The sequence below is a fragment of the Labrus bergylta genome, chromosome 16, assembly GCF_963930695.1.
Source record: "Labrus bergylta chromosome 16, fLabBer1.1, whole genome shotgun sequence".
NCBI lineage: Eukaryota > Metazoa > Chordata > Actinopteri > Labriformes > Labridae > Labrus > Labrus bergylta.
This window is the reverse complement of record NC_089210.1, coordinates 7,607,302-7,618,128: the sequence shown is the minus strand read 5'-3', so window position 1 is coordinate 7,618,128 and position 10,827 is coordinate 7,607,302. Positions and strand designations below refer to the sequence as shown.

The 10,827-nt window shown below is 40.2% G+C and overlaps 3 protein-coding genes across 3 annotated transcripts in view; all 3 read left to right on the top strand.

Annotated features, from left to right (window-relative positions):
• The first annotated feature begins 33 nt into the window (after positions 1–33).
• On the top strand, positions 34–3,114 carry LOC109996983 (thiosulfate sulfurtransferase-like). Its single transcript, XM_020651330.3, has 2 exons — positions 34–768; positions 1,643–3,114. The coding sequence occupies exons 1-2, from the start codon at positions 180–182 to the stop codon at positions 1,945–1,947; spliced, it is 894 nt and encodes a 297-aa protein (XP_020506986.2). The 5' UTR covers positions 34–179; the 3' UTR covers positions 1,948–3,114.
• A 142-nt stretch (positions 3,115–3,256) lies between these two features.
• Positions 3,257–5,619, top strand: mpst (mercaptopyruvate sulfurtransferase). Its single transcript, XM_020651325.3, has 2 exons — positions 3,257–3,925; positions 4,916–5,619. The coding sequence occupies exons 1-2, from the start codon at positions 3,337–3,339 to the stop codon at positions 5,212–5,214; spliced, it is 888 nt and encodes a 295-aa protein (XP_020506981.2). The 5' UTR covers positions 3,257–3,336; the 3' UTR covers positions 5,215–5,619.
• Positions 5,620–9,066: 3,447 nt separating this feature from the next.
• Positions 9,067–10,827, top strand: part of LOC109996986 (SUMO-conjugating enzyme UBC9) — a 5,357-nt gene continuing 3,596 nt past the window's right edge. Inside the window, exons 1-3 of the mRNA XM_020651333.3 lie at positions 9,067–9,403; positions 9,684–9,769; positions 10,114–10,197. Coding sequence (XP_020506989.1) covers positions 9,704–9,769; positions 10,114–10,197 — 150 coding nt within the window. The 5' untranslated portion in view covers positions 9,067–9,403; positions 9,684–9,703. The remainder of the gene's footprint in view (positions 9,404–9,683; positions 9,770–10,113; positions 10,198–10,827) is intronic.

Here is a 10,827-nt window from a genome sequence, read left to right as displayed (position 1 = left end):
TATTTTCGCAGTAGGCTAGATGGCAGTAATTCACTTTAGTGACATGTAATCTGTCTGATCCAAAGAATAAATCTACAATTGTACCAATTTGTTTGTTTACATAGCAAATATTCAGCAGAAGGGAGATTGCTTCAGAGGTTGTCTGAGGACAGAGCTCTCAGACCCACACTGCTGCAGCTATGGGCATGCAGACTCAGGCTCTTGTGTCCGCTTCATGGCTTGCAAACATGGTCAAACGAAATCTGGTCGGTCCGGGTCTTCGGATCCTGGACACGTCCTGGTACCTGCCGATGATGAACCGAGACGGGAAGAAGGAATTTGCGCAATCTCACATCCCGGGAGCGTCTTTTTTCGACATCGACGAGTGCTCGGACAAGACCTCTAAGTTCGACCATTCACTGCCACCCGAGCAACTTTTTGCCGACTATGTTGGGAACTTGGGCATCGGGAACGACAGCCATGTGGTGGTGTACGACGCCAGCGACTATGGGGCATTTTCCTGCACCCGAGTCTGGTGGATGTTTCGGTTGTTTGGGCACCCCAAGGTGTCTGTGCTGAACGGGGGGTTTAGAAACTGGGTCAAAGAGGGTCATCCGGTGTCAGGGACGTACACCAAGCCTGACGCAGTCTGCTTCAGAGCCACCACGGACCGCTCCTGGGTCAAGTCTTTTGAGGACGTTACGGAGAACATTAGGTCCCAGCAGTTCCAGGTGGTGGACGTGAGGCCCCACGAGAGATTCCTCGGGAAAGAACCGGAACCAAGAGAGGGTAAGGTCATAAAGTCTGGTGTAAAAGTCAATATTTTACACTTAGATATTGGAATATCTCATGTATGTCTTTTTTTTTCAGGCATTTAAAATCTGAATGGTAGGCCTAAACAAAATAAGATGACTCATTAATCAAATTAAGAAACTACTGACTAAGAAAAACCCAAGTTATACAAGTGTCTGTAAATATCCACAGATTGCTTCAACATTTCTGCTGCTTTTCAACTGCATTTTTCTCGTGTAGGCTTCTTGACCTTTTGACCTGTCACCTCATTTAACCGATCAGGAACTTCCAGTCACTGCTCCTGCGACAGCCAATGAGAGCCTGAGTAGAGACGGGACTTTCTTTCTCTTCCCTTCCAGGGCCACATGATGATGTGTCAGTTTAAAAAAAAAAAAAAAAAGCATCTCCGTTAATGGAGATCACATTTATTGGAAGTTATGTTCCAGCAATCCTTTTATCCGAATATTTTTGGCACTTTAATGTAGAACTTTTTCGTTTGTTGGTATAGGCGGCCTACTTTTTACCTTGACTGTGCCTATATTTCTAAGTTTCACCTAAATTTGTAGCACAAATTTGTCTTTTGGGTTAGGTTTAGGCCCTCATTTGTCATGGTTTGGATCTTTTAAAAAGAATTAGCTTTAAGTTGGTTTTCCAGCAGGACTCAAACATTGGTAAAAATCCCAATTCCACTGCCTTTTCATCTTGATGCCACAGTTAACAAAAGCTGCACAGTCATGAAACAAGGCTCTCTTGCGTTGCATATTTAAAGCTCCAGTGAGGAGTTTGTCAGTATTCATGTCACAGAATAAATGAATACTGATGTTAATATGTTGTTGGGGGTTGATTCATAAACGTTGTCCTCGTCCCACAGGTGTTGATCCGGGTCACATCCCCGGCTCTAAATGCATCCCTTTCTTCGACTTCCTCAATGATGACGGCATGATGCTCTCCCCACACGAGCTGAAAAAGTTATTTGAGATGTCACGAGTGGACCTTAATAAGCCGATATGTGGAACATGTGGCTCCGGCGTGACCGCCTGTCACATGGTGCTGGCTGCTCATCTGTGCGGCTCTCCTGGGGCGTCTGTGTACGTCGGATCCTGGTATGAGTGGTTCACCAAAGCCCCCCCAGAGCATGTTGTCTCTGAGGGAAAAAACAAGATTAGAGGAGGATAGAGACACGATCAGCACTCAATATTAAATGTTATTCACAGTACTTAAATCTTAGTCAGAGGTGTTTGAACCTGACACATGAGCAGATGGATGAAGCTTAAATCTTTCTATAACATAATTTTTCACGAGAGCTTGTTTGATGATTTGCATTTAGCACTTAAACTATTTTTAGAAACGAGGCTCGGCATAATGGTCTGAACGTTGGCAGCACATACTGTAAGTAGCTTTGAGATAGGTCTGAGTGTTTAACTACATCTTAACCGTTTTGGATGGAATGTCACTTTATTTTTTTTAAACATTTGAACATGTTTCAAGGCCGAATATCTTCAAACTTTAGGAAAAGAATTCTCAGCCACAATATCATGAGACAAACAGATTTAAGATGCTGCATGTGGGCCCTTTTAATGAACTAAAAGTGTCCCTTTATTGATGTATTTTCAGAGTTATTCAGCCTAATATTGGGCTACTCATGTCTGTTTGTAAGAAGAAAAATGCACAACAAATCAGACTTAGGAGGACAAACTAAATCAAAAGTTGTTCAGACAAATAATCTATTACAAATAAAAGTTTACTTCTTTTAAAAAGAATACAAAAAGTAAAAAAATCTGGCATTATTAACACATTGAATTCTCAGCTGTACAGGTCTCACAGGAGATGTCAATGTCAGCGAATTTATAACATGTGAAATAAAATTACGAGTTAAAAGATGTCAAGATTATTGAAGTGTCAGTAAAGGCACACAGACTCGCACAGCCAAAGTTGAGAAGTGAACCTCGGCTATCTCAATCGGAAAGCATGTAGCGACAGCAAAGAACAGACACACACACATACATCTGCACAAAAATGATGGCATGTAGGAAACAGGGCAGTTTTTCCCACCCTAATCCCAGGGGGACATGAAAGGCTATGAGCTTTTTCTACTCTGTACTCCCCTTGCTTGTGATTTTGTATAATATGACACCACCTGCTGGCGCTTTAGTGTATGTGCACCACTTTTGTAAAAAAAAAAAAAAAAGGTGCCTTGAAACTTTAAAAGTTGTGATTTGCACATGTGTGTATTTCAAAGCAAACATGCCTTGAGATAATGCAACTTATCATTTTGTGATGTCTTTATTACAGATTTGTTTTATGTTTAGTTGGCTAGTTTCTCAATAAAAGACAGTGTAACAATGTCTGCCTCTTTATTGTTTTACTTCTGGGTTGTAAAAAAAAAAAAAATAGAATAAAAAAAAAAAAAAAAAGGACTTTCCTGTTGTAGGCTAGTCTATATTTAAAGACTCAAAGTTCAAATAAGCGGGGCTGATATTTGACATGAACAGAGAGAGAGAGCACACACACTGTGGATCTTTATTCCCTCTAGCGCTCGGAGTTTGTACTTCTCAGCTCCCCGTCATGGCGGCTCAGACCCGGGCTCTGGTCTCCGGTCACTGGCTGGCAGATGCTGTCAGAAACAACCTCGTCGGTCCAAAACTCCGCATACTCGACACTTCTTGGTACCTGCCGAAAACGAAACGGGACCCAAAAGCTGAATTTGCGCAGACGCACATCCCGGGCTGCTCGTTCTTTGACATAGACGAGTGCAGCGATAAGACCTCTGCCTTTGACCACATGCTGCCCACTTCCACTCACTTCTCTCGGTTTGTTGGACAGCTGGGCATCGGCAACGACACGCATGTGGTAGTTTATGACACCAGCGACTTCGGCTCGTACAGCGCGCCCCGGGTGTGGTGGATGTTCCGCCTGTTCGGACACAGTTCGGTGTCGGTGCTGGACGGAGGCTTTAAGAACTGGCTGGCGGATGGATATCCCGTAACATCTGAGTACTCCAAGCCGGAGCCGAGAGAGTTCAAGGCGACCGTGAATCAGTCCTGGGTGAAAAGTTATGAAGACATATTAGAAAATGTCAACACCAAGCAGGTCCAGGTGGTGGATGCCAGGTCTGCAGGGAGGTTCAGGGGGACAGAACCGGAGCCCAGAGATGGTGAGCAGGATTAACATGTCAAAACAAGTCTGTTTACTTTGCATTAAGTGGACTGTTGCGTGGGAGTAAAATCACTGAACTCTCAAATTTAGCATATTTGAGCACTAAAATTAGTCAAAAATATTAAATGTCTGGTCACAACTATAAAGTAAGAAATGGTTTGGTTAAGTTCTTTTCCCTTCAGGGTACCAAGTCGCCCTCAGATGTCAATGTGATCAATGTAGGCCTAAAATTCAGCAGTGTGGTGTTTCAAAACAAACTTTAAAGCAAACTGATGAAGACAAAACAGAAAATACAGAATCCAATTTGGAAGGAAACAGATGCAGATTTACAACAATGGGGAGTACTGCTGACTGTTTGAATGTGTAAGTTAAGGTCAGTCAGTCAGTCAAGCCTCAGAAAATACTAGAGGGCTGGCAGGAGAATACAAGACAACGATGAAATGAAGCTGTTTACGTTCAGTTTCCTGCATGTGTGAAAAGCTCTAAGTGAGTGGTAGGTTACACAGCGAAATAAAAGCTGGAGGAGTTTTAAAAAAAAAATGAATTACAGAAAACTTCAGAATAAGTGTGGGACAAGATCAGCAAGAGATCGGACATATCAATGTGTCCACAGGGGCCGCCAAAATCAACACAAAATAAAAGCTTGTACAGTAGCTTTAAAAAAATATATTTAAGACTAATTATTTCTATTTTAAATTCATTTTTATTTTTCATGTGTTTAACTTTAATTTGCCTCTTTTGCTGTACTTAGTTTTCTTTTCTTCTCTCTGCTGTGTTTACAGCTTCTGTCTTGTTGGTCTACCTTTATCTTATCTTTATAGATAAAGATATCATTACTACAGCCTGGCTGAGGCATAAAAAGCTGCTACTAATGAGCATATAACTAGACACTCAACCATCCTTTGACAACCAATCAAACATTTTTTCTGAAACATGGCTGAAATTTCCAGAAGAACTCAAGAACATTCATATTTATTTTTTTCCACAGACACGCTGCCCGGACATTTCCCCAATACGATCAACATGCCGTTTCCTACGTTCATGGACGCGTCCGGGAAAGCGCTTGGATCTGACGGCCTGTCTGGACTGTTCAGAGAGGCGGGAGTGGACCTGGAGAAACCTCTCTGGGCCACCTGCGGGTCCGGTGTCACGGCGTGCCATGTTGCTCTGGCCGCTCACATGCTGGGGCATCCCGGGGTGTGTGTTTACGATGGCTCCTGGTCGGAATGGTTCAAAAGGGCGTCTCCGGAGCTGATTATCTCAGAGGGAGAGGGGAAGAAGGTGTGAATGAAAGAGGGAAGGATTTTAAAGCAGGGTGTCGTGATAGATTAGAAAAAAAATAAAACCGCCTTATAGTGCACTTTGTATGTATACTGTGACGTTACATGAGATATGTTGATGTTGAACAAGTGGGCTCTAAAGTTAGCTCCTTTAATTGGGGGGGGAGGGGCTACTGTTTGAGACCCTGCTTCTTTCCTTTTTCTAATTTTTTTGCTAAAGAAATACAATGCAGGTAACAAGATGCATCTCATAATGCGATGGTTAAAATAGATCTATAAATATCTGTGTACTCTTTAAGAGAGGAGGCTGGTGAGTCGTCTGTTTCTGTTTGTTTCTCTGGTCCATTCAGACATATCAGCAAAAATGTTTGTTTCATAATATACCATGAACATTAAAAGACAGTTGTGTCAATACTGAGTTGAGTAATTATTGATCAACCATATTCATCAGTGTTTTTTTAGTTTTTTTTTAGACAAGTGTTATTATTATGATCCCAAATATACCTCCAACATTCCTGTGTATTTCAGAGTTTAAAAAATAAGGATTTCTTGCAGCAAATAAGAAATATATTGATCAATCTACCAATGTAATGGTGTGAATATTTAAGGTTTTTATACTTTACATACTTTAAAGTGATTAATTCTGAAAATAACATGGTGCGATATATAATTAAACAGAATAATCTGAGTGGTGGATGTGCAGACATATCAAACATTGCTTTGCTTTATGTGACTGATAATAAATAGAAGTGTTTTTATCTAACAGTGTCGTTAAAGAGCAGACAGAGCCAGCTCTCATTGCTGTGCTGTGAGGTCTGGCTATGTTTAAACTAATCAATAACTTAACTGTTTCAACTTGAGGCTACTGCCAAAACTCTTCAAATCAAATATTTGAAAATGAATGGAAGGTGTGTAATGCTACGATTGAGCTTCCCTTTTCTCATTGATTCATTCTTCTACACTAAGTTGAGTTTGAAGGGTTTTTTTTTTTACATTCCACATTCAGATAGTTTGAAATCTTTTTCTCCTCTTTGAATATCCAGATCTCATAGTCCCGGTCCTTCAAAGTCTTTTACTCAGTAACCAGAAAAGTAAATATTTAGCTTTATGTGAGATTCATGGAAGACCCAAGGTCAGAAAACTGTATATGGAAGAAATATTTATCAACTTATCAGTCTCTCTCTCTCTCTCTCTCAACTCATGGGACTGTTTAAACTGTTTCAATCTTTGTTTTCCTGACATATGCTGAAATATAAAGGTTTTTAATGCATATCACAAAGTTCAGCCAAACTAGTGTTATTCATGACTTAACACGTTTTAATTGGTGCAAAATAGAATAGAATTTAAGAAAAGTTTCCTGAGTGTGAAAAGTGCATCAGTTGAAGTGAACACAAAGGGAGTGGAGCTTTAGCTGGGACATGATACAGCATTTAAAAAAAAAAAAAAAAAAAAAAAAATTGGGATGCTGACGCAGAGGAAATCAAAACCAGTTCAGTCCGGTTCCTGTGCTCGATTTGAGGTGTCTGGCAAGATGCCCGATTTTCAAAACAAAAAAAGTTTGTGTATTTTGGCTTTCGTTTTGCCGTAGAAGTAACGCGCATTTGTAAAATGTGGATTATGTAACTGGTATGGCACCAGAAAATAAGCATAAATTGGGAAAATCATTTAAACTTAAACAAGAATCCTGTTTTGAGAGGTGTTTTGAGGTTGCATTAAAAACTAATTCTTAATTCAACCTGCGTCATTATAATTTTCTGTAGTTTGGCATTTGCATTTTGGGATTTTTAAACAAAGGAGGAATGATTTATCTGTACAATTATTCATGATGTCAGCTGTTGCTATGTTCCATTTAGGCAAAAAGGAAACTGAAGAGCGCAGAACAAACGAGCTCCACCAATGGGCAAACTGGAACGACTACATCACTTTGAAACGACTCATTTCCAACAATTGATCTGGAGCTGTAGATTTTTCCTACTGTATCTGCAGGGGGTAGATATTAAATCAAAACTCCTACGCTCTAACACTTAGATTATTTCACAGCAGCAGTAATATGTAGACAATGTAAGATAATATGCATGCTTCGATATGTTTATGTAATGTACGGCACAACATCGCTAAATTTTAGATTAGGCAATATCAAGCAGCAACTTTCAGTGTTGCAAAATTAAGCCAAAGCAGATGTGCAAATAAACTGAAAATCCTCATGTGTCCACTTGTGGCTGGCTGCAAAAGCTTAGGAATCCCCACAAGGTCCCGTGTTAAAATGCAGAAATTAACATGTTTAGTGCCTGGTTTAAAAATGTTTCTAGGCTTGATAGATTGTTTTTTTAATGTTAAAAACGGTACAGGGGTTGATTTCTTTTTTATATATAGGCTAAAGCAGTTTTACAGACATTTGCATGATTAGGGTTGAGTTGACTTACATGAAGGCGTGTTAGTAAGCAAGTTGGGTATCAAATTCCTTGCGAGTTGTTGTTCCCACTTGAGTAGGTGTTCATGTGCATTTTCCAACTTGGAATTTTTCCAATGTGTATGAAACCACATGAATGCAGGGTTAGCAATGCCTCAGCTCCACCTCTTCATCTGTGAATGATAGAAAACTAGGTGGAGATAGCATTTCCAAAATGGCGACTGCCCATTGTTGGGCTTCAGAGAACCCAATGGATGACGTCACTGGGACTACGTCCATGTTTTATACAGTCGATGGGTGATAATCATTATCCTGCTTCCTCCCTTTTACTGTATATATATATATATTTATTTCTCGTTTACTGCACATAGTTCTGTTTACATCTGGTCACTACTGCACATACTTATGGTTACATCTGTTTACATCTGTTAGTCCAATCACTGTCCACTTATATCTACTCTTTTATATTTTGTATTTTTAAGTTAAGTTTAAGCTTTAAGTTGCATTTAAATTGACACTTTAGATTTAGATTAAAATGTTTCATCTACTGGCTCTGTTGTAAATTTACTGCTCTGTGTGCCTTTGAATTGCCCCCAGGGGACAAATAAAGTTTTTTGAATTGAATTGAATTGAATACTTTCAAAGCGATAAAGTGTAGGGTGCACTTTATCGATTGCCTACTTTACAAAAAATTCCAACATTTTCCTTAACCATTTCATGCGCTCACGTATTCATGCAACGTAATACTTTGTCAACTTCATTCATTAGACCTAACTCAGGGATGGGCAACTTCGTTCACAGCAAGGGGCCACATTCATTTAATTCTCACTGCCAGAGGGCCAAATTGTAGCATACGAAAAAACGATTACAGTCGATTATGTCTCAAATTTAACTCAACATATACCAGTGATCAAATATTATTATTAGACTTAGACTTAGACTTAGACTTTCTTTATTGTCATTCAAACTTGTACTTTACAGTGCAGATAAGAGCGAAATTTCGTTGCATTTGGCTCGTTGTAGTGCAGGATAAAAACAGCAGCATGTATTTACATATAAAAAATAAAAATAAGATGCAGATATAAATAGATATAAAAAGAAAAAGAAAAGAAAAACTATGCGTAAAATGGACATATTTCTGGTTTTCATGATTTCATGGCAGATTTTGACATGTTTTCTTCATGTTTCCAAATTAATTAATATGTAAAAATTGACCTGAGATCCACGTTGAGGGTTGATGGGGGCCGCCAGTTGCCCCACCCCTGACCTTAATACTGTTTTAAAGTTTTAGCTTTGCGCATGTGAGTGGGTCAAAAAGGGCGAATCATTCCCAGCGCTTGAACTTCTCTGTGCGAATTGCCACAACAAAGATGGCCGACCACCCCTACCGCGCGTCCAGCGGCTGCCCCGTATCTGCCTGAAGGTCCTTACGAAAAAAACAAATTGGGGTCCTTTTTTCTTGCTATAGGCTAGCTGTCGAAACGGCAACGGAGAGTCACTTTGTTTAACACAACTGTGATAAATCCCCCCCTGTAAACAACACCAGTGTATGTCGATTAGAGTGTTTTGGGTGATGTTGAACAAACCAAAGTCTCATTTGGTTCCGTTACCTTCGCCCTAACCGGACAGGTAGTTTTGTTTTTTAACGTCGGAGGGTGTGTGGTGTGTGTTTTTTTTCTCTCTCTCGGTCGCCGTCACAGCAGCGTTGTCGATATCGTTAACGTTAGCTCACAGTTAACCCCAAACCCACGCAACTAATTCCGATAGTTAGCTGACAGATAAGGACGTAAGTACACCATGTATTGTTTGTAAATACTGCAGAGTTCTCCTCCTTTCCAGGGGGATTGACTGACTTCAATAACCATGTACATTACATAGACACACACACACACACACACACACACACACACAGCTAATTAATATCTGTGATGTCTTGTCAAGTCCCAATATGTTCTAATATCTTTATTTTAAACAATTGGGGCTTCAAAAATCATGAATTTAAAAATTAATGTGTTTTGGGTTGTTTTCTCCACCCCCCCCCCCCCCCCCCTCCTCCTCCACCACAGGGAGGCGTTGATGAGCAGCAATGTCTGGCATCGCTCTTAGCAGACTGTCCCAGGAGCGCAAAGCTTGGAGAAAAGACCACCCATTCGTAAGTTTCATCAACATATTGCAGTTTTATTTCTGAGTTTTATCATTGGCAGATGTCCTGACATGCATGATGTGTTACTGAAACAAAGAAAACTAGGTCTCATCTCCCCCCCCCCCCTCCTTCCCCTGTGTTGATTTGTGTCACCTTTAAATCCTGGTTGTGTATATTCCCATTCTTAGTTTTAGTGCTTATTTACTTTGTATTTAATATTGCATTGTGTTTAGATTTGCTAATATTGTTTTTTTTTGCTCATATTGTGCGTTTGGATAACCTGCTGCTGTAACGCCACAATTTCCCAGTTGGGGATCAATAAAGTAATTCTATTCTACCTGTAAACCTCACAGGGTTTTGTCGCCGTTCCCACCAAGAACCCCGATGGCACCATGAATCTGATGAACTGGGAGTGCGCCATCCCAGGAAAGAAAGGAGTGAGTTACCGTCTTGCGTTGACACCGACGTGGACCCGGCGTCTTAACATTAAACGTGAAAGCTGCTGATGTATTATGTGAAGTTTCTTATCGTAAATCTCATTTAAATATCTATTTTTACACTGTAAAACTGTTATAAATAGTATGCTAACTTGGCATCAAGAATGAATGTAATCACAGATGGTTGTATGGTGCAGGTAGTTTATTATGTTCAACAACACACATTAGTCAAGTGAAATGAATACAACAAAAAAATTCTACACCAAATTTAAAATATGTTGAGCTGGCCAGAGGGCGTTTCAGACATGTCAAGGCTTCTAAAATCCTACATTGACCCGGTTAATTACTGCTTTACCCTTCTTCATAGTGCAGCTCTGCAGCAGCGACATAACAAAGCTCTACCGTCGTTACTCCTGAAGACGTTCAGTAAAGGTGTATTATTGGTATCCCACTCCGTGAATTCACAGCGTTGTGGGAGTGCGAGAGAGTCAGACACACACAGCCCACACCTTCAATATGTTTCCATATTGAACCGATGATTCCTGAGGTCTTTCTGGTCTCGTTTGTCTAGTCTTTCTATTCCGATTGTACAAGTCGTTGAGTTAATGAACTCACTTTTTCTTTCCTCAT

Excerpts from the sequence above, each read along its gene's own strand:
- mpst (XM_020651325.3), top strand. The coding sequence starts at position 3,337 with ATGGCGGCTCAGACCCGGGCTCTGGTCTCCGGTCACTGGCTGGCAGAT. Across the intron at positions 3,926-4,915 it reads AGAACCGGAGCCCAGAGATG|ACACGCTGCCCGGACATTTC; the intron begins GTGAGCAGGATT and ends TTTTTTCCACAG.
- LOC109996983 (XM_020651330.3), top strand. The coding sequence starts at position 180 with ATGGGCATGCAGACTCAGGCTCTTGTGTCCGCTTCATGGCTTGCAAAC. Across the intron at positions 769-1,642 it reads AGAACCGGAACCAAGAGAGG|GTGTTGATCCGGGTCACATC; the intron begins GTAAGGTCATAA and ends CTCGTCCCACAG.